Here is a 23,000-nt window from a genome sequence, read left to right on the forward strand (position 1 = left end):
GAACGTTATCCGGCTCGTTGACCCCGTCGTGGCGAAAGTTCTCCAGACTCGCCGTCTCGTTAACCCCATCGTGGAGTCGGTTCTCTACAATCGCCGTCTCGTTGGCACCGTCTTGTCGGCACAGTCTTGTCGTACGTTCTCGACAATCGCCGTCTCGTTGACCCCGTCGTATCGAACGTTATCCGACCTGTTGACCCAGTCGTGGCGAACGTTCTCCGTCTCGTTGACCCCGTTGTATCGAACGTTATCCGTCTCATTGACCCCGTCGTGTCGAACGTTATCCGTCTCATTGACCCCGTCGTGTCGAACGTTATCCGTCTCGTTGACCCCGTCGTGGCTGACCTTATCCGTCTCGTTGACCCCGTCGTGGCTGACCTTATCCGTCTCGTTGACCCCGTCGTGGCTGACCTTATCCGTCTCATTGACCCCGTCGTGTCGAACGTTATCCGTCTCGTTGACCCCGTCGTGGCTGACCTTATCCGTTGACCCCGTCGTGGCTGACCTTATCCGTCTCGTTGACCCCATCGTGTCGAACGTTATCCGTCTCGTTGACCCAGTCGTGGCGAACGTTCTCCGTCTCGTTGACCCCGTCGTGGCGAACGTTATCCGTCTCGTTGACCGCGTAGTCTTGATCGTTATCCGTCTCGTTGACCGCGTAGTCTCGATCGTTATCCTTCTCATTGAGCCATTCGTGGTGATCGTTATCCGACCTGTTGACCCCGTCATGGCGAACGTTATCCGTCTCGTTGACCCCGTTGTGGCGAACGTTATCCGTCTCGTTGACCCGGTCGTGGCGAAAGTTCTCCAGACTCGCCGTCTCGTTGGCCCCATCGTGGAGTCGGTTCTCTATAATCGCCGTCTCGTTGGCACCGTCTTGTCGGCACCGTCTTGTCGGCACCGTCTTGTCGAGAACGTACGACAAGACGGTCGCCGTCTCGTTGACCCCATCGTTTTCGGATTTTACATCGCATAAACACCATTTCCCAACGTGCATTGCGGCTAAACCATCGAATCACCGAGCTGAGGACCTTGCCTACGTCTGTTTCCGGTATTTTTTATGACGTTTGTATTTTGTTATACACACATTCCTTCACATTTAAATTAAAATGTACATGTACAAGTATTTCGTGAGGCCTTCTAAAATGTTTTTAAATATAACTACGGTTCTAGTTGAAGAGTTTGTAAATGAACATGAACCGAAGCTGTTGCCTGGCAACGCAATCGCACAACGTCACGTCTGTTAATTCCACATCCACACACATGGATTAACATCGATTTAATACATTACTGTAGCCTTTGTTTCTGCTAAAAGAGGTGTCGACCAGCTAGGGCAACAAGAAAATCGGCGAAATCGAGTGTGACGATTAAAAAATAAATTAAAAACATCTAATTTTGACAATAAAAACCGACCAATAGTCTTGGTAGAGCATTTGCTTGGCACTTCCGGGTATTTCTCCACTGGTTGGGCCATGTTAACAATACCGTGTAACTGTCACGTTTGAAGGGACGAAACCGTGACATATTCACGTCTCCCAGCGTGGTAGATCGTCACATGTTCACTTCTTGCCGTGATACCGGGTTGAACAAATGACATGTAACGTAATAAAGCAATTTTCAATCGTGCCGATTTACAGTTGTAGGGTTTTTTCTCCACTAATTGGATCTGTTTCTTAGTAGAAACCAGGCAGCTGGATATGGTTATAAAAACAAGGCAAATACAGAACATGTCCTAAAGTTGTAGAGACAGGTTTAAATGAGTCTTTGTTAATTTAAATTTTTATTGCAATAGTTGTACATTATTGATGTTAAAGTAGACGGCATATTCCACTTATCGGATGTGTCAGGTAGAAAACCTGCAGGAGGATATGGTTATTTCTAAAATGTGAGATTTATCTCTGGAAAATACTGACGAGAATATTTCTGAAGAACTACTTGAAACATTTTATATTATACATTTCTCAAAATAAGAAACTTTAAAATAAACTGTTAAAATCCCTTTAAATGAGAAAAACATTTTTAAATTAACTCAAAAGAATGTTTAAAATAACATTAAACTTAAAAAAAAACGTTTTTAAAATGCTACTTGGACGAATACAGGAATGGGAAGAAGCACACCTTCGATTTACAAACTACGAGACTTCAGAAAACATTCAAAGGTCCTCGCTAATGTGTCGTCATGTTTGGCAAATGTAAGTTATTAATAAAGCATTTTTTAACGGTGCTGATTTCAGTTGTCAGCAGGATATGGTTATTTTAGAAATGTGTGTTTCTATCTGGCAAATACAGATTTGAACATTGAAACTGAACATTTATATTTTGAGTGACAGGTTTAGAAGATTGAGAAACCCTGAATTGGGTTTACCAAGTTTATATTCTTGACTTTTCTTTTGAGTCTAAATTGTTATAATAGACCACCTTTTTAGCATCTTGTTATAGTCCAGCACAGAGAAGTGCATACTTCAGACTAACCTGCAATAAAGGCTGCATTTGGAAGGATGGCAAGGTTTTCTAATGAACATTTCTCAAAACATTGCACGTTTAATCTTCTCCCTTTTACTGACAGGACCAATGTATGCTAATCCTATGTAGCATGAGAGTTAAAGACTGTTCTAGTCCTGATGAGCTTTCATTGGACTGTTAAGGGAAGATGTCTGCATGATAAGAGCCAAGCATTGCAATACAAACATTGGATTGACACGCTGTTATTCAAGAAATGTATACACGCTTTATTATATTGCTGCTAAGATAACAACTCAGATATCGAGCTCTTCAAGGCACTCAAAAAATACGAGATGAATCTATGATATGTATTGATCGTCTCGTTGAACTGTTCCTCTTCGCTCGTCGTCCCGTTGAACTTTTCCTCTTCGCTCGTCGTCCCGTTGAACTTTTCCTCTTCGCTCGTCGTCCCGTTGAACTTTTCCTCTTCGCTCGTCGTCTCGTTGAACTTTTCCTCTTCGCTCGTCGTCTCGTTGAACTTTTCCTCTTCGCTCATCGTCTCGTTGAACTTTTCCTCTTCGCTCGTCGTCTCGTTGAACTTTTCCTCTTCGCTCGTCGTCTCGTTGAACTTTTCCTCTTCGCTCGTCGTCCCGTTGAACTTTTCCTCTTCGCTCGTCGTCTCGTTGAACTTTTCCTCTTCGCTCGTCGTCTCGTTGAACTTTTCCTCTTCGCTCATCGTCCCGTTCAACAACTGCTCGTCTACTTCATGGGTATCCAGGAGTACTGAAAAACATTTGAGTCATAAATGATGGACGTCAAGACAATAAATGATGTTCTCTCGACTGAAGTCACAGCATGAATTCTTGGTTACTTAATAAATCCTGTATTTGTGAAAAATGAGCGACGTTGGCAGTGAATTCAGCAACCAAGCATTGATGCATTAACTTATAAGACATGCAAGTGGTTTGTTTTAGCTCTGATACGTGATTAGCTTGACATTGCTGCGTTTCAAATTCAATCATACATTTCACAGATTTCAGATCTGTGACACCACTTTCATGAGACACATGCCGTTGTCTTTTTGGCCTTTAGAGCTCACCTTTGTGCTCATGCTGGACACCCCCCGTCGTGCTGTTGTTCTGCTGGACGCCCCCCGTCGTGCCGTTGTTCTGCTGGACGCCCCCCGTCGTGCCGTTGTTCTGCTGGACACCCCCCGTCGTTGCTTCGCCCCAAATGACAAACCGGTTCTGGACGTCCCCAGTCGTGGAGTCTACCCCAATGACGACCCATTTCTGGACGTCCCCCTCCTTGGCCACTCCCCTAATGACGACCCGGTTCTGGACAGCCTCTGCTGTGGCGGTTTCGCTAATGACGATCAGGTTCTGGACGCCCCCCGTCTTGGCTTTGTCCTTAATGATGACCAAGTTCTGGACGCCCCCCGCCGTGGCATTTCCTCTAATGACGACCCGGTTCTGGACGTCCTCAGTTGTGGAGTCGCCTCCTATGATGACCCATTTTAGGTCACGCCCCGCAGTGGAATTTCCCCTAATGACGACCCGGTTCTGGACGCCCCCCGTCGTGCCGTTGTCCCTGGTTACGACCTGGTTCTGGACATTTGTTGTCTCGTTGACGCTCTGGGGCTTTTGTTCAGGATTCTGGTGACCAGACGCCTCAGCTTCCACGTCATTGGTTTCCAGTTGTACTGAAAGAAAGAAGGATTGATTAACAAATGAAGAACCAAAAGAAATCATTTGATGTTATACGTCGACTGAAATCACAGCGTGAACTGTTCTGTAGGTTTCTTTTCATTCTTGCTTTTTTTTTTAATGTGGCATTTGTTGGATTGAGGACCGTTTTTAAGATCAATTCTCAAAGTTCTTCAATTTGGCACGACATTTCTGAAACGCATGGCATCAACATGCACAATATATCATGGGATGGCCATCAAATACACACATCTGCCCAATTTCAAGTTTTTAAAACCAGTTTAAAGCATTATCCCCCCATAGTGCTCCTCGAGGGCTGGGGGTCTTCACTTGGTATAAGACATACAGAGATCATAATGTTTGAAACCCTTTTATACACGGTTTAAATATCTTGAGTTCATCTCATATTTCCCAGCTTTCAGATCCACCACTTTAATGCGGCACATACTGTTGACCTTTGAGCCTGTAGGGCTCACCTTCTCTAGCATCTCGGTCTAACATGGACTCCATCGACTGGAAAAGTGCAAAGGCTTTCTTTAAGGAGATCTCATTGGGAGACAGATCTGTAGGACACATTATAATGAAAGGTTTAGTGTCAGACAGAGAGAAGAAACACTTCATACAATCAAATGTGTTCAACTCTCAGTCTCCTCTGCAGCTTCTATTCACCAGCTGGAAGAGCAGAGACTGTGGACAGGAAACATGCTGTTCAATCAAACATTATTCCTTCATCTTCAATACAATTATCAAACAGGTAAATACCTCTGGCCAGACAAACAGTCAGCACACAGACGAGCATCCAAACAGCTGCCATCTCTGCAGTTTCCCAAGAGAGTGTTGCCTGAGCAGCAGCCAGCTTAAAGAAGCCTCCAGCAGCTGCTGCTGATCAGCACTGATTGGCTCTCTGCACAGAGGAACACACCATTTCTCTGAGAGTACACTCTGACAATGAGCAGCTTTTCATGGAGCTTGTTGTGCATGTATGATTAGTAGAGACCATCATTTTAAATTCACATTAAATATATTAAATATTCATATATTGAGTTTTTACTTTTCTCCCTTTTACAGACATGCCAACTTTATATCAATCCCACCCATTACAAATCGTATATCTTATATTTAAACATGTCTGCATGATTAGGGCTGAACCTTTCTAGACATATATATATAAATATATATGTCTAGACATATATATATAAATATATATGTCTAGACATATATATTTATATATATATATATATATATATATATATATATATATATATATATATATATATATTTATATATAAATATATATATCTCTAGACACATATATATATACAATCTGATACTAGGTAAAAACTCTGAAAAAGCTCCATTAAATATGTTTTGAAAATACCCTTCCTCTTCAGAAAACAAAAAATGCAATACAAAATAAATAAATAACATTAACAACTCCCTCCTGTAATACTTGATTCTGATTGGTCGATTCGAACATTTCAGAGGTTGTTTATACCTGTTGACACACTGCTGTAAAACACAACATGCACATTTGCTTATTCCTTGCAAAATATTAAAATAAAATGGGCAAAAATATAACTTATACTGCTCAGGATAAACATTTAAAGTGCTGTAAAGCAGAAGTACTTCAAATAAAACAGTTGTTCCAATGCTACCTGGAACAGGAAGAAGCACAGCTACGGGATTTAATGAGTAATCCTCGTAAATTTATGTTGTTATCAATATGGGAGGCTGTGGCTCAGTGGATAGTGTGCTGGACTTCGAAACAGGGGATAGCAAGTTCGAGTGCCACTGCAGTCTGCATGTCGTTGTGTCCCTGAGACACTTCACCCCAAAGTGCTCCTGTGGGGATTGTCCACAGTACTGACTGTATGTTAGTCGCTTTGGATAAAAGCGTCGAACAAATGACATGTAACGTAATAAACAAGGCAAATACAGAACATGTCCTAAAGTTGTAGAGACAGGTTTAAATGATTGTGCATCCTTGATGGGAAAACCATGTTTTTATTGACGAGTCTTTGTTAATTTTTATTTTTATTGCAATAGTTGTACATTATTGATGTTAAAGTGGACCTATCATGCTATATTATAATAATATAGTGTAGGACCATACCTATATAAGGCATATTTATACTTTCTTTTTTTCAAAATACCAAACAGATCATGCATTTTAGCCATGCCTCATTTCGCTCAATTTGACAATTTCTAGCTCTGTTTTTGCAAGGGCTGATTCAGTGAGAACAGCACCACCTAGAGGCCTGGCATATGTACTACAGCGTCTCCAGCGCTTTCGAACGGCAATGGCCGTGGCTGTCTCCTCCTGATTGGTGGAGTTGGCCCAATAGCCGTATAGCGCCACAGTCCTGACGTCAGGACAGTGTTCAAATCTGGATCAGTTTTTATCAGATCCGTTGCAGCCCCTTTTTTAGAGATTTGGGTATGGAGGAAAATAGAGAGGGTTGTGTTTTCTGACACTTGGTGAGTTCCCTGGAACACCGGGGACACATATTCATGTATAAAAGACGTACACAAGTGCATTTTGCATGATAGGTCCCCTTTAAAGTAGACGGCATATTCCACTTATCGGATGTGTTAAGTAGAAAACCTGCAGGAGGATATGGTTATTTCTAAAATGTGAGATTTATCTTTGGAAAATACAGACGAGAATATTTCTGGAGAACTACTTAAAACATTTTATATTATACATTTCTCAAAATAAGAAACTTTAAAATAAACTGTTAAAATCCCTTTAAATGAGAAAAACATTTTTAAATTAACTCTCAAAATAAGAATGTTTAAAATAACATTAAACTTAAAAAAAAACCTGTTTTTAAAATGCTACTTGGACCAATACAGGAATGGGAAGAAGCACACCTTCGATTTACAAACTGCGAGACTTCAGAAAACATTCAAAAGGTCCTCGCTAATGTGTCGTTATGTTTGGCAAATGTATGTTATTAATAAAGCATTTTTTAACGGTGCTGATTTCAGTTGTCAGCAGGATATGGTTATTTTAGAAATGTGTGTTTCTATCTGGCAAATACAGATTGAAAATAAATGCTGAAAAGAAACATTTATATTTTGAGTGCCAGGTTTAGAAGATTGAGAAACCCTGAATTGGGTTTACCAAGTTTTTATTCTTGACTTTTCTTTTGAGTCTAAATTGTTATAATAGACCACCTTTTTAGCATCTTGTTATAGTCCAGCACAGAGAAGTGCATACTTCAGACTAACCTGCAATAAAGGCTGCATTTGGAAGGATGGCAAGGTTTTCTAATGAACATTTCTCAAAACATTGCACGTTTAATCTTCTCCCTTTTACTGACATGACCAATGTATGCTAATCCTATGTAGCATGAGAGTTAAAGACTGTTCTAGTCCTGATGAGCTTTCATTGGACTGTTAAGGGAAGATGTCTGCATGATAAGAGCCAAGCATTGCAATACAAACATTGGATTGACACGCTGTTATTCAAGAAATGTATACACGCTTTATTATATTGCTGCTAAGATAACAACTCAGATATCGAGCTCTTCAAGGCACTCAAAAAGAAGAGATGAATCTATGATATGTATTGATCGTCCCGTTGAACTTTTCCTCTTCGCTCGTCGTCCCGTTGAACTTTTCCTCTTCGCTCGTCGTCCCGTTGAACTTTTCCTCTTCGCTCGTCGTCCCGTTGAACTGATCCTCTTCGCTCGTCGTCTCGTTGAACTGATCCTCTTCGCTCGTCGTCTCGTTGAACTGTTCCTCTTCGCTCGTCGTCTCGTTGAACTGATCCTCTTCGCTCGTCGTCTCGTTGAACTGTTCCTCTTCGCTCGTCGTCTCGTTGAACTGTTCCTCTTCGCTCGTCGTCCCGTTCAACTTTTCCTCTTCGCTCGTCGTCCCGTTCAACTTTTCCCCTTCGCTCGTCGTCCCGTTCAACTTTTCCTCTTCGCTCGTCGTCCCGTTCAACTTTTCCTCTTCGCTCGTCGTCCCGTTCAACTTTTCCTCGTCGGTCATCGTCTCGTTGAACTGTTCCTCTTCGCTCGTCGTCTCGTTGAACTTTTCCTCTTCGCTCATCGTCCCATTCAACAACTGCTCGTCTACTTCATGGGTATCCAGGAGTACTGAAAAACATTTGAGTCATAAATGATGGACGTCAAGACAATAAATGATGTTCTCTCGACTGAAGTCACAGCATGAATTCTTGGTTACTTAATAAATCCTGTATTTGTGAAAAATGAGCGACGTTGGCAGTGAATTCAGCAACCAAGCATTGATGCGTTAACTTATAAGACATGCAAGTGGTTTGTTTTAGCTCTGACACACGATTAGCTTGACATTGCTGTGTTTCAAATTAAAATCATACATTTCACAGATTTCAGATCTGTGACACCACTTTCATGAGACACATGCTGTTGTCTTTTTGGCCTTTAGAGCTCACCTTTGTGCTCATGCTGGACACCCCCCGTCGAGCCGTTGTTCTGCTGGACACCCCCCGTTGTGCCGTTGTTCTGCTGGACGCCCCCCGTCGTGCCGTTGTCCATGGGAACCAGGTTCTGCTGGACACCCCCCGTCGTTGCTTCGCCCCAAATGACAAACCGGTTCTGGACGTCCCCAGTCGTGGAGTCTACCCCAATGACGACCCATTTCTGGACGTCCCCCTCCTTGGCCACTCCCCTAATGACGACCCGGTTCTGGACAGCCTCTGCTGTGGCGGTTTCACTAATGACGATCAGGTTCTGGACGCCCCCCGTCTTGGCTTTGTCCTTAATGATGACCAAGTTCTGGACGCCCACCGCCGTGGCGTTTCCTCTAATGACGACCCGGTTCTGGACGTCCTCAGTTCTGGAGTCGCCTCCTATGATGACCCATTTTAGGTCACGCCCCGCAGTGGAATTTCCCCTAATGACGACCCGGTTCTGGACGCCCCCCGTCGTGCCGTTGTCCCTGGTTACGACCTGGTTCTGGACATTTGTTGTCTCGTTGACGCTCTGGGGCTTTTGTTCAGGATTCTGGTGACCAGACGCCTCAGCTTCCACGTCATTGGTTTCCAGTTGTACTGAAAGAAAGAAGTATTGATTAACAAATGAAGAACCAAAAGAAATCACGTGATGTTATACGTCGACTGAAATCACAGCGTGAATTGTTCTGTAGGTTTCTTTTCATTCTTGCTTTTTTTTAATGTGGCATTTGTTGGATTGAGGACCGTTTTTAAGATCAATTCTCAAAGTTCTTCAATTTGGCGCGACATTTCTGAAACGCATGGCATCAACATGCACAATATATCATGGGATGGCCATCAAATACACACATCTGCCCAATTTCAAGTTTTTAAAACCAGTTTAAAGCATTATCCCCCCATAGTGCTGCTCAAAGGCTGGGGGTCTTCACTTGGTATAAGACATACAGAGATCATAATGTTTGAAACCCTTTTATACACGGTTTAAATATCTTGAGTTCATCTCATATTTCCCAGCTTTCAGATCCACCACTTTAATGCGGCACATACTGTTGACTTTTGAGCCTGTAGGGCTCACCTTCTCTAGCATCTCGGTCTAACATGGACTCCATCGACTGGAGAGGTGCAAAGGCTTTCTTTAAGGAGATCTCATTGGGAGACAGATCTGTAGGACACATTATAATGAAAGGTTTAGTGTCAGACAGAGAGAAGAAACACTTCATACAATCAAATGTGTTCAACTCTCAGTCTCCTCTGCAGCTTCTATTCACCAGCTGGAAGAGCAGAGACTGTGGACAGGAAACATGCTGTTCAATCAAACATTATTCCTTCATCTTCAATACAATTATCAAACAGGTAAATACCTCTGGCCAGACAAACAGTCAGCACACAGACGAGCATCCAAACAGCTGCCATCTCTGCAGTTTCCCAAGAGAGTGTTGCCTGAGCAGCAGCCAGCTTTAAAGAAGCCTCCAGCAGCTGCTGCTGATCAGCACTGATTGGCTCTCTGCACGTAGGAACACACTCTGGCTGCGTTTCACTTCTCTTATTTTTCATTTCCTCGCTCCTCGGTCTCGGTCTCACCGGAAGTTGATTTGTCTGCGCCATCTTGAGTAGCGTCCCAATAGAGTGGCGAAGTCCCTCCCCTTCCGGTTGAGCCCCATGGGACCTTATTTCGGAAAAGTTATGCATTGAAGTCAATGGAGAGAGAAAGATTATCTTTCGATCCCGTTTGAATTGTGCCACGAATTACACATATGATGTTTGTCAATTTAAAAGATAATTTTGCAAGTCAAAAAAAAAAAAATGTGCCGTAAGACTGTGAAGTAACACATTTGTTTGTGTGAAACGCTACATGAACTACATCCCCTGGTCAACCACACACGTCACCAAGATGGCCGTCACTACTGTCTTGTCAACAAACGATTGACTATCACCACAATGAAACACGTCCTGAAGAATGTCATGCAAAGCTGCCTGCCTGCCTTCCTTTGATTCTCTCTGAACTGCCTGGTCGTTTTAATGTTTAATGTCAACCATTTGTGCAGATAGCATGAAGTAGAAAAGATCGCCGATGCTAACGTTAGCGTTAGCATTTCTCCCCTGGAATTAAATGGTGTATTATAGAATGATCACACCGGTGACAGTACTATTCAAAGGGTTCACGAAATATGACTACTACTCTTACTGTTTAACATTTTGGGTTACTTAATGTTACTTCATGTTAAGGCTAATAAAAATGACAAGGCTGTAATGCTAACTAACGTGCTAGCTACTAGCTAGGTAGCTAACTTGATCAAGCCACTCCTGGTCGTTTCATCAGACGGGAAGCAAAAGAACGAGCAAGACCCATTGCTGGTATAATAACAACCTGGTACTAAGCACACAGGCATCTTGTTAAAGTTATCTTATCTTAGCCAGCGCCATATAGATAGATTATATCTATATTGCGCTGATCTTAGGTATCTGAATGGTGGAGGTAAACAATTGTGACATCACTTACGCGACTCTGGGATTTGTAGTCTTTCTAGTTACGTATTTTTCATAGTCTTATATTTCAACAGTTTTACGACAAACTGTGACTTTTTTGACATGGAAATGATTTTTTAAGTTTGACAAACATCATATGTGTAATTCATGGCACAATTCAAACGGGATCGAAAGATAAGTTTTCTCTCCCCATTGACTTCAATGCATAACTTTTCCGGAATAAGGTCCCATACCCCGGAAGTAAGTGGGAGGGACTTCGCCACTCTATGGCCTTATTTTTGCCCGAGGACCGAGGACTGAGGAGCGAGGAGCGATAATGGAGGAGCTATAATCGAGGAACCACCAGACCATCCTTCGATGAAATCCTCAGAGACTCGCCCCGCCCCCTTACTGTGTATCGCTCACTGATTGGACGATGCAGCGCATGCAATGATCTGATGCTTCTTGACATGAGAGCAGTTTCCCAGCGGAGTGAAGAAAACACATGAAACTCACGGGACTCACTCCTCAGTTCATACTGTGTTCTGTTTCAATGAATGCATCATTCAGTTACAAATATGTGATATATCTGAACAACAAAGTGCTCAAAAATCATTTTATTCATTTATTGGAAACATTTTCATGATCGCTTTTTTCGTTTTACATTTTCATTTATTGTCATTTCCATTCAGTCAGTCATTAAGTGCTATTTAACATGTTAATGTGCTACATATCCACACAAACAGACAAAGTGTGCAATCCAATGAATGTTAATCTAACTGGGTTTTGATAGATAACATATCTCTCTTTCTTCTCTCAATTATTTTATTTCTATTGTGCACTCTAATCAATATTAATCAAACTAATGTTCGTTTATACATTTTAAGAATGGCGTTTATCTTTTTTGAGAATGAGTTCTTATTTAATGTATTTGGGTCTACAACAGATGATACAAATGTTTGTGTCAGTAAATGTGTACTAACAGAGGCGGGGGTGTTTGTGAAAATAACGGGGACAGAGCTGCTGTCAGACGATCAGCTGTGCAGCGTCATCACAAACGGACGTCGCTTCACGTGACCCTCCGGAGGAAAGGACGTCCCATTGCTCTTAAAACTAATTTCCCTGCTTCTCGTGGTTTCCTTGCATCTCTCCATGCTTCCCTGGTGGGAGGGACTAGTCGCAGGGAAACGACGCAAGTGAGGGACGCAAGGAATCCATTTAACCGAAGTGAAACGCAGCCCATTTCTCTGAGAGGACACTCTGACAATGAGCAGCTTTTCATGGAGCTTGTTGTGCATGTATGATTAGTAGAGACCATCATTTTAAATTCACATTAAATATATTAAATATTCATATATTGAGTTTTCACTTTTCTCCCTTTTACAGACATGCCAACTTTATATCAATCCCACCCATTACAAATCGTATATCTTATATTTAAACATGTCTGCATGATTAGGGCTGAACCTTTCTAGACACATATATATTTATATATATATAAATATATATGTCTAGACATATATATTTATATATAAATATATATAAATATATATATCTCTAGACACATATATTTATACAATCTGGTACTAGGTAAAAACTCTGAAAAAGCTCCATTAAATATGTTTTGAAAATACCCTTCCTCTTCAGAAAACAAAAAATGCAATACAAAATAACCCCACGAGTGTTTGGCCACAGTTACCAAAAACACTCAGACTATTGGACATGAATCTTGAAATCTCACCCACGGGACAGTACATCGGCCAAACTCACACTTTGCCAGATTCACTGTTAGCGAGGCTCCTGCAAGTCGCTTGCGAAAATCGGTGCAGAAACGCGGTGTTCCGTCAGATTTAGGAGCAAGCAAACATGGACTGCTCCAGGGGCTGTGGCTAGGCTTGGCTAAGCCATTTTCAAGCAGATAATCCACTTCCTTTTTCATTTTCTCCCTTTTCTCTATGTGACAACGATACGCCAGGTTAGACTCTAAGCTCAACATAAACTCAGAGTTCGATAACCTACCACACTGCTGACCACCAGAGGGCACTATCAAATCATCCTCAACCATCGACAATGCACAGGCTAGGGAAGTGGCCACGCTGGGAACAGCAGTCACCACAGTGCGTTGCTGCTTCCCCTGGGAGGCTTCCCTAGCATGATAGGACTTAAGCATGTTAACATGGCACAACCTTGTTTTTCTCCTACGCTCAGGTGTGTCAATGATATAGTTGGTGTCAGACACTTGCCTTACAACCACATACGGACCTGAGAAACGCGCGTTGAGAGCAGATCCGGGTGTAGGCAGCAACACCAGCACCTGCTCACCAGGCTGAAACTGCCGCTTAACTGCTCTCCTATCGTACCTGTTCTTCATGTTTTCCTGCGAGGATGCAAGAGCTTCCCTTGCTAGCTTAGTCGCCTGTTGTAAATGCTCACGACACTGGGACACAAACTTCTTCACATCAGTTTTCGGAAGGAACTCAGACATCAATTTATCTTTCAGCATCTTTAATGGGCCACGCACATTGTGCCCAAACACTAGTTCAGCTGGGCTAAACCCAATAGACTCCTGCTTTGCATCACGAATAGCAAATAACACGAAGGGAACACCCTCATCCCAGTCCCTGCCTGTGTTATGGCAGTATTTACCAAGCATCAACTTCAATGTCTGATGCCAACGCTCAAGTGCCCCTTGTGATTCTGGATGGTAGGCACTAGATACTGAATGGGAAACACCCAATGACTGCAAGGTTTGTCTAAAAATCTTGGAAAGGAAGTTAGTTCCCTGATCAGTCTGCACAACCTTCGGCAACCCAAAGGTGGTAAAAAACTTGGTCAGTGCTTTAATGATGGCGGGTGCAGTGATTTTACGCAAAGGGATAGCCTCAGGGAAACGGGTCGATACACACATCACAGTCAGCAAAAACTGATTACCTGCCTTGGTCTTCGGCAACGGACCGACACAGTCAGCAATGATATGGTCGAAAGGCGCACCCATAGCCGGAACAGGACACAACGGCGCTGGGGGAACTACCTGATTTGGTTTACCCACCACCTGGCATCTACAGAAACACACTACGTCATCTTTCAATCCTGGCCAAAAGAAATGTTGAAGGATCCGGTCATAAGTCTTAGTCACACCTAAGTGGCCAGACCACAAGTGCTCATGTGCTAACGCCAGAACCTGCTGCCGCCAACTCACAGGAACCACTAACTGATAAACGCTGTTCCAATCAACACCTGAACCAAATTCTGCATCACTTGATTGGTCAGCCCACCGGCGCATCAGCACCCCATCATCCACAAAAAACAACTGTTTCTTATTGCATTCGTTAGGGTTCTCAGCAGCGTTGAAACACTTGATCAAGGTAGGATCATCTCTCTGTGCCGTGATGAGCGCCTCACGGGTCAAAGGCATAGCCACCTCTGGAGCAATAGCGATAGGTTCCATTTCACCATCACACACTGTTGGAGGACCCTCCACTAATCCATCAACAGAGGTCAACCTGTCATTAGATAGGGCAGAAACAAGGCAAGAATCAGACAAATCCACATCCTGAGCCTGCTTACGGGCCTGAGCTCTGGTCAAAACACTAACTGCAAATACCTCCGGATGAGTCAGTGATAGGTTATCATCTACAGCACCAGGAACTGGAATGTCAACAACCTCTGGAGTAGGATACACTTTACCTCCGGCTATATCGTTTCCCATTATGAAATCCACACCGTCGATTGGAAACCTGGGGAGTACGGCAACTGTGAAGAAACCAGTAGCCAGTTTGGACTGGATATGGACATTGTGGAGAGGTGCGGGCACAAAACCCATTTCGATACCTCTTACCACGGCACTTGCATCACAGGCGGACTCAGTACTCAAGGGCAGAGCACTGGCAAGAATGAACGACTGTGAACCACCACTGTCTCGTAACACCGTAACCTGCCGCTGGTCATCCACCTTCCCTGATAGAGAGACAAAAGCAGTAGAGATGAACGGCTTAAAACACTCATCAGGCCCCGTTTTAACAGTGGTCTGACCACTAGGACACACTGTTTTAATCAAGCCCACCCCTTTTGGTTGCTTGCCACCTGCTGCCCGCTCTCGCTTCAAAGCAGCACAGGCTGCTATCACATGACCTGGGTCATGACAAAAAAAACAAGCTCTGTTTAGCCTGGGATCTAACACTGGAACACTGGCACAGGGAACGTAATTGTCAGGAGCTCTACGATAAGTGTCTCGCTGAAGAGGATCACGCTGAAAAAAAACGCTCTTGTGTATCAATGCAAACTCGTCTGCCAGAGTGGCAGCCTGCTGAAGTGTAGTTACTTTCTGCTCGTTCAGGTAGACTACCGTACGCTCAGGTACACAGTTTTTAAACTCCTCTAACATCATCAGCTCACACACTGAAGTAATGTCATCAGCTTTACAAGCTCTACACCACCTGTCAAAGAGGACTTTCTTCTCCCTCGCGAAGTCCACGTAAGTTTGGCCAGAAGTTTTCTTCAGGCCGCGAAAACGCTGCCTGTAGGCCTCAGGCACAAGCTCATATGCCCTGAGAACAGCACCTTTAACATTCTCATACACTAAACTATCCTCGACAGAAAGAGAAGAGCAAGCTTCTTGAGCCTTGCCGACTAGCTTACACTGTAAAAGAATAGCCCACACGTCTTCTGGCCAGCGCAGAGCAGCAGCAATGCGCTCAAATGCACCAAAATAGATCTCCACCTCTGATTCACGAAACACAGGGACCAAAGAAATATGCCTACTCACGTCGAAGGAGGCAGCAGGACCAGACGATGTAACGGCAGAATCACCCCCCCCAGCTGCCTGAAGCTCTAACTGACGCATCCGGACAGCAGTGTCTGCCTCCAACTTCCTGATCTCCAGCTCCCTCCTGAGCTGAAAATCCCTATCACGCTCCTCCTTCTCCCACTGGAGACGAGCCATACGCACTTTTACCCTGGCATCTAATTTAGACCCCGTAGGTGAGGACCCTGCCGAAAACGAGTCAAACTGAGGCATGTTGAAAAGTTTTGCCTGTTCCGTAGCACTCTGAACACCTGGAGTAACACCAACACGGCCTCCACCATGAGATACTGCTGCTACAGCCCCGGCCACCGTTCCAGGAGATTCCACTAAAATAGGCAGACTCCTCCTGTAATACTTGATTCTGATTGGTCGATTCGAACATTTCAGAGGTTGTGTATACCTGTTGACACACTGCTGTAAAACACAACATGCACATTTGCTTATTCCTTGCAAAATATTGAAATAAAATGGGCAAAAATATAACTTATACTGCTCAGGATAAACATGTAAAGTGCTGAAAAGCAGAATAACCCTGTTTTTTTTCTTCTACAAAATATGTGTTTTGGGAAGGGGGTTGTAAAATGTTTTAATTGAATTTCTTGTTATCTGAAGAGGAGGGATATTTTTGCATAATTTCTATTATTTTTTTATTGTTTTTAATGGAACTTTTTCAGAGTTTTTACCTTGTGTGAAATTGTTTTTAGGCAACAATATAAAATGTTAATAAAGATCTTTGTGTGTCGGGGGGAGGGCTTGTTATTTGTTGTAGTTGCTGTGCAGAGAGCCAATCAGTGCTGATCAGCAGCAGCTGCTGGAGGCTTCTTTAAAGCTGGCTGCTGCTCAGGCAACACTCTCTTGGGAAACTGCAGAGATGGCAGCTGTTTGGATGCTCGTCTGTGTGCTGACTGTTTGTCTGGCCAGAGGTATTTACCTGTTTGATAATTGTATTGAAGATGAAGGAATAATGTTTGATTGAACAGCATGTTTCCTGTCCACAGTCTCTGCTCTTCCAGCTGGTGAATAGAAGCTGCAGAGGAGACTGAGAGTTGAACACATTTGATTGTATGAAGTGTTTCTTCTCTCTGTCTGACACTAAACCTTTCATTATAATGTGTCCTACAGATCTGTCTGCCAATGAGATCTCCTTAAAGAAAGCCTTTGCACCTCTCCAGTCGATGGAGTCCATGTTAGACCGAGATGCTAGAGAAGGTGAGCCCTACAGGCTCAAAGGTCAACAGTATGTGCCGCATTAAAGTGGTGGATCTGAAAGCTGGGAAATATGAGATGAACTCAAGATATTTAAACCGTGTATAAAAGGGTTTCAAACATTATGATCTCTGTATGTCTTATACCAAGTGAAGACCCCCAGCCCTTGAGGAACACTATGGGGGGATAATGCTTTAAACTGGTTTTAAAAACTTGAAATTGGGCAGATGTGTGTATTTGATGGCCATCCCATGATATATTGTGCATGTTGATGCCATGCGTTTCAGAAATGTCGTGCCAAATTGAAGAACTTTGAGAATTGATCTTAAAAACGGTCCTCAATCCAACAAATGCCACATTAAAAAAAAGCAAGAATGAAAAGAAACCTACAGAACAGTTCACGCTGTGATTTCAGTCGACGTATAACATCACGTGATTTCTTTTGGTTCTTAATTTGTTAATCAATCCTTCTTTCTTTCAGTACAACTGGAAACCAATGACGTGGAAGCTGAGGCGTCTGGTCACCAGAATCCTGAACAAAAGCCCCAGAGCGTCAACGAGACAACAAATGTCCAGAACCAGGTCGTAACCAGGGACAACGGCACGACGGGGGGCATCCAGAACCGGGTCGTCATTAGGGGAAATTCCACTGCGGGGCGTGACCTAAAATGGGTCATCATAGGAGGCGACTCCACAACTGAGGACGTCCAGAACCGGGTCGTCATTAGAGGAAACGCCACGGCGGGGGACGTCCAGAACTTGGTCATCATTAAGGACAAAGCCAAGACGGGGGGCGTCCAGAACCTGATCGTCATTAGTGAAACCGCCACAGCAGAGGCTGTCCAGAACCGGGTCGTCATTAGGGGAGTGGCCAAGGAGGGGGACGTCCAGAAATGGGTCGTCATTGGGGTAGACTCCACGACTGGGGACGTCCAGAACCGGTTTGTCATTTGGGGCGAAGCAACGACGGGGGGTGTCCAGCAGAACAACGGCACGACGGGGGGCGTCCAGCAGAACAACGGCTCGACGGGGGGCGTCCAGCAGAACAACGGCACGACGGGGGGCGTCCAGCATGAGCACAAAGGTGAGCTCTAAAGGCCAAAAAGACAACAGCATGTGTCTCATGAAAGTGGTGTCACAGATCTGAAATCTGTGAAATGTATGATTTAATTTGAAACACAGCAATGTCAAGCTAATCACGTATCAGAGCTAAAACAAACCACTTGCATGTCTTCTAAGTTAATGCATCAATGCTTGGTTGCTGAATTCACTGCCAACGTCGCTCATTTTTCACAAATACAGGATTTATTAAGTAACCAAGAATTCATGCTGTGACTTCAGTCGAGAGAACATCATTTATTGTCTTGACGTCCATCATTTATGACTCAAATGTTTTTCAGTACTCCTGGATACCCATGAAGTAGACGAGCCGTTGTTGAACGGGACGATGAGCGAAGAGGAAAAGTTCAACGGGACGACGAGCGAAGAGGAAAAGTTCAACGACACGATCAATACATATAGATTAATCTCGTATTTTTTGAGTGCCTTGAAGAGCTCGATATCTGAGATGTTATCTTAGCAGCAATATAATAAAGCGTGTATACATTTCTTGAATAACAGCGTGTCAATCCAATGTTTGTATTGCAACGCTTGGCTCTTATCATGCAGACATCTTCCCTTAACAGTCCAATGAAAGCTCATCAGGACTAGAACAGTCTTTAACTCTCATGCTACATAGGATTAGCATACATTGGTCATGTCAGTAAAAGGGAGCAGATTAAACGTGCAATGTTTTGAGAAATGTTCATTAGAAAACCTTGCCATCCTTCCAAATGCAGCCTTTATTGCAGGTTAGTCTGAAGTATGCACTTCTCTGTGCTGGACTATAACAAGATGCTAAAAAGGTGGTCTATTATAACAATTTAGACTCAAAAGAAAAGTCAAGAATATAAACTTGGTAAACCCAATTCAGGGTTTCTCAATCTTCTAAACCTGTCACTCAAAAAAATAAATGTTTCTTTTCAGCATTTATTTTCATTCTGTATTTGCCAGATAGAAACACACATTTCTAAAATAACCATATCCTGCTGACAACTGAAATCAGCACCGTTAAAAAATGCTTTAAATTCACCAAAATGACGACACATTAGCGAGGACATTTTGAATGTTTTCTGAAGACTCATTAAATCCCGTAGCTGTGCTTCTTCCCGTTCCTGTAACTGTCCAGGTAGCATTTGAAAAACAGTTTTATTTTAGTTTAAGTTTCTTATTTCAAGTTTCTTTAAAAAAAAAAAATGTAATTTAAAGTTTCTTTTGAGAAAGTTTTGCATTAATTAAATGTTTTAAATAGTTCTTAGGTCAGAAATATTCTTGTTTGCATTTTCCAGAGATAAATCTCACATTTTTTAAATGGCCATATCCTGCCTGTTTCCTACAAAGAAACAGATCCAATAAGTGGTCAAAATAACCTGCAAAATGAAATCTGCACGACTGAAAAATGCTTTATTTATAACACAAATTCGCCAAACATGACGACATATTTGAGAGGACATTTTAAGGGTTTTTCTAGAGTCTCAGAACTAGTCAATCCCGTAGGTGTGCTCCTTCCCGTTCTTGTACCGGTAGCATCAAAAACATTTAAAGTTTATTATTTTGAAAGAAACAGATCCAATAAGTGGAAAAAATAACCTTGTGACAAAAAAACTTAAATCAGCACGACTGAAAAATTGCTTTATTGATAACATAAACTCGCCAAACATGACGAGACATTTGTGAGGACATTTTGAACGTTTTGTGAAGTCTCTTAATTTGTAAATCCCGGATGATTCTTCCCGTTCCTGTGCCGGTCCAGGTAGCATTTTAACAATGTTTATTATTTTAAAGTTTATTATTTTGAGAAACGTATGAATTATACAAAGTTTTAAATAGTTCTTAGTTCAGAAATATTCTCATATGTATTTTCTAAACGACCATATCCTGCTGTTTCCTACAAAGAAACAGAACCAATAAGTGGAAAGAATAACCTGCAAAATGAAATCAGCACGACTGAAAAATGCTTTATTAATAACATACATTTGCCAAACATGACGACACATTAGCGAGGACCTTTGAATGTTTTCTGAAGTCTCGTAGTTTGTAAATCGAAGGTGTGCTTCTTCCCATTCCTGTATTCGTCCAAGTAGCATTTTAAAAACAGGTTTTTTTTAAGTTTAATGTTATTTTAAACATTCTTATTTTGAGAGTTAATTTAAAAATGTTTTTCTCATTTAAAGGGATTTTAACAATGTTTATTTTAAAGTTTCTTATTTTGAGAAATGTATAATATAAAATGTTTTAAGTAGTTCTCCAGAAATATTCTCGTCTGTATTTTCCAGAGATAAATCTCACATTTTAGAAATAACCATATCCTCCTGCAGGTTTTCTACTTAACACATCCGATAAGTGGAATATGCCGTCTACTTAAAGGGGACCTATCATGCAAAATGCACTTTTGTACGTCTTTTCTACATGAATATGTGTCCCCGGTGTTCCAGGGAACTCACCAAGTGTCAGAAAACACAACCCTCTCTATTTTCCTCCATACCCAAATCTCTAAAAAAGGGGCTGCAACGGATCTGATAAAAACTGATCCAGATTTGAACACTGTCCTGACGTCAGGACAGTGGCGCTACGGCTATTGGGCCAACTCCACCAATCAGGAGGAGATAGCCACGGCCATTGCCGTTCGAAAGCGCTGGAGACGCTGTAGTACATATGCCAGGCCTGTAGGTGGTGCTGTTCTCACTGAATCTGCCCTTTCAAAAACAAGTGCAAATTGAGCGAAATGAGGCATGGCTAAAATGCATGATCTGTTTGGTATTTTTTTTAAAAGAAAGTATAAATATGCCTTATATAGGTATGGTCCTACACTATATTATTCAAATATAGCATGATAGGTCCACTTTAACATCAATAATGTACAACTATTGCAATAAAAATAAAAATTAACAAAGACCAGAGAATAAAAACATGGTTTTCCCATCAAGGATGCACAATCATTTAAACCTGTCTCTACAACTTTAGGACATGTTCTGTATTTGCCTTGTTTTTATAACCATATCCAGCTGCCTGGTTTCTACTAAGAAACAGATCCAATTAGTGGAGAAAAAACCCTACAACTGTAAATCAGCACGATAGAAAATTTCTTTATTACGTTACATGTCATTTGTTAGACGCTTTTATCCAAAGCGACTAACATACATTCAGTTCTGTGGACAATCCCCACAGGAGCAGTTTGGGGTGAAGTGTCTCAGGGACACAACGACATGCAGACTGCAGTGGGACTCGAACTTGCTATCCCCTGATTTGAAGTCCAGCACACTCTCCACTGAGCCACAGCCTCCCATATTGATAACAACATAAATTCGCCAAAATGACGAGACATTTACGAGGAAGACTCATTAAATCCCGTAGCTGTGCTTCTTCCTGTTCCAGGTAGCATTGGAACAACTGTTTTATTTGAAGTACTTCTGCTTTCCAGCACTTTAAATGTTTATCCTGAGCAGTATAAGTTATATTTTTGCCCATTTTATTTGAATATTTTGTATTGCATTTTTTGTTTTCTGAAGAGGAAGGGTATTTTCAAAACATATTTAATGGAGCTTTTTCAGAGTTTTTACCCAGTATCAGATTGTATATATATATATATATGTGTCTAGAGATATATATATATATATATATATATATATATATATATATATTAGGGCTGTCAAGTTAACGCGTTAATAACGCGTTAACGCAAAAAAAAATTAACGCCACTAATTATTTTAACGCGATTAACGCATGTGTATTTTTTGTCCTCGGCCGCCCCGTAGTTTCAGAGCGCATCGAGTGTAAAATACCATCTACAAGCTGATGCTGTCAGCCCCACTCCTGCCGCCCACTTGTGGCAGACCACACTTCCACGCTCACCGGCAGGCCCGGACTGGCCATCGGGAGGACCGGGAGGAAGTGTGTTTGTGTGGCGCGACTCGCGCGAGCGAGGCACACCTTACGTGTTGTTGTTGTTGTTGTTAGCATCTGGTGCTAGCTAGCTGCGCTAACGGATATAAGGAGCTGTTTCAATGACATTTCGCCGACAACTGCGCCGAGCACTTGACTTTATGCAGGTAGCCAGACAGTGGGACATTGTACGAAAAGTCAGCACACTCAGCACGGATAGTACGCGCAACATGATTGCAGCGTCCAGGCAGCTCCCATTTGAGCATATATGCCTTGAGCTGCACATAGGTCCAACGATCCATCACAGTACACACACACACACACCCACACACACACACACACACACACACACACACCCACACCCACACCCCCACACACACACACACACACACACACACAAACACACACACACACACACACACACACACACACACACACACACACACACACACACACACACACACACACACACACACACACAGTATTATTGTATGAGAGAGGTTCCAGGTTGAATTGAGGCGAATATTTGTAATGTTCAGGTTGTTGTGTTTAATATTCATGAGAATATTTGTCATTGTTCAAATGATAATAAATAAACATATAAAGCATATTTGTCCACTCATATGTTGATAAGAGTATTAAAAACTTGAAAGATATCCCTCTAAGGTACATTTAGAACAGATAAAAAATGTGCGATTAATTTGCGATTAATCGCGATTAAATATTTTAATCGACTGAAGCCCTAATATATATATATATATATATATATATATATATAAATATATATGTCTAGACATATAAATATATATATGTCTAGAAAGGTTCAGCCCTAATCATGCAGACATGTTTAAATATAAGATATACGATTTGTAATGGGTGGGATTGATATAAAGTTGGCATGTCTGTAAAAGGGAGAAAAGTAAAAACTCAATATATGAATATTTAATATATTTAA

The 23,000-nt window shown here is 42.2% G+C and overlaps 2 protein-coding genes across 5 annotated transcripts; one reads left to right on the forward strand and one right to left on the reverse strand.

The window, feature by feature from the left end:
* Positions 1-2,055: 2,055 nt before the first annotated feature.
* On the reverse strand, positions 2,056-4,982 carry LOC117497625. Of its 4 annotated transcripts, none has more exons than XM_034149607.1 (5): positions 4,908-4,982; positions 4,622-4,708; positions 3,902-4,141; positions 3,539-3,856; positions 2,056-3,222 (listed from the first exon to the last, which is right to left on the reverse strand). In XM_034149607.1, exons 1-5 carry the CDS (start codon positions 4,957-4,959, stop codon positions 2,741-2,743), a joined length of 1,179 nt encoding a protein of 392 aa, XP_034005498.1. In that variant the 5' UTR covers positions 4,960-4,982; the 3' UTR covers positions 2,056-2,740. The 4 variants fall into 4 exon arrangements, with proteins under 4 accessions (XP_034005498.1, XP_034005500.1, XP_034005499.1 ...); XM_034149609.1 differs by having other exon boundaries at positions 2,056-3,073; positions 3,164-3,222; positions 3,539-4,141; XM_034149608.1 differs by having other exon boundaries at positions 2,056-3,103; positions 3,164-3,222; positions 3,539-4,141.
* An 11,723-nt stretch (positions 4,983-16,705) lies between these two features.
* Positions 16,706-18,682, forward strand: LOC117497644. Its single transcript, XM_034149644.1, has 5 exons — positions 16,706-16,782; positions 16,982-17,068; positions 17,547-18,038; positions 18,069-18,149; positions 18,466-18,682. Exons 1-5 carry the CDS (start codon positions 16,731-16,733, stop codon positions 18,642-18,644), a joined length of 891 nt encoding a protein of 296 aa, XP_034005535.1. The 5' UTR covers positions 16,706-16,730; the 3' UTR covers positions 18,645-18,682.
* The last annotated feature ends 4,318 nt before the right edge of the window (positions 18,683-23,000 follow it).

The sequence above is a fragment of the Trematomus bernacchii genome, unplaced genomic scaffold (genome assembly GCF_902827165.1).
Source record: "Trematomus bernacchii unplaced genomic scaffold, fTreBer1.1, whole genome shotgun sequence".
NCBI lineage: Eukaryota > Metazoa > Chordata > Actinopteri > Perciformes > Nototheniidae > Trematomus > Trematomus bernacchii.

Bases quoted from the DNA above. Each gene is read 5' to 3' on its own strand.
- LOC117497625 (XM_034149606.1), bottom strand. From the start codon at position 4,959: ATGGCAGCTGTTTGGATGCTCGTCTGTGTGCTGACTGTTTGTCTGGCC. The intron at 4,709-4,907 runs GTATTTACCTGT...TGTGTCCTACAG, and splicing joins GACTGTTTGTCTGGCCAGAG to ATCTGTCTCCCAATGAGATC. The intron at 4,142-4,621 runs GTGAGCCCTACA...TCTTTCTTTCAG, and splicing joins AGACCGAGATGCTAGAGAAG to TACAACTGGAAACCAATGAC.
- LOC117497644 (XM_034149644.1), top strand. From the start codon at position 16,731: ATGGCAGCTGTTTGGATGCTCGTCTGTGTGCTGACTGTTTGTCTGGCC. The intron at 16,783-16,981 runs GTATTTACCTGT...TGTGTCCTACAG, and splicing joins GACTGTTTGTCTGGCCAGAG to ATCTGTCTGCCAATGAGATC. The intron at 18,039-18,068 runs GTGTCCAGCAGA...GCACGACGGGGG, and splicing joins GGGCGAAGCAACGACGGGGG to GCGTCCAGCAGAACAACGGC.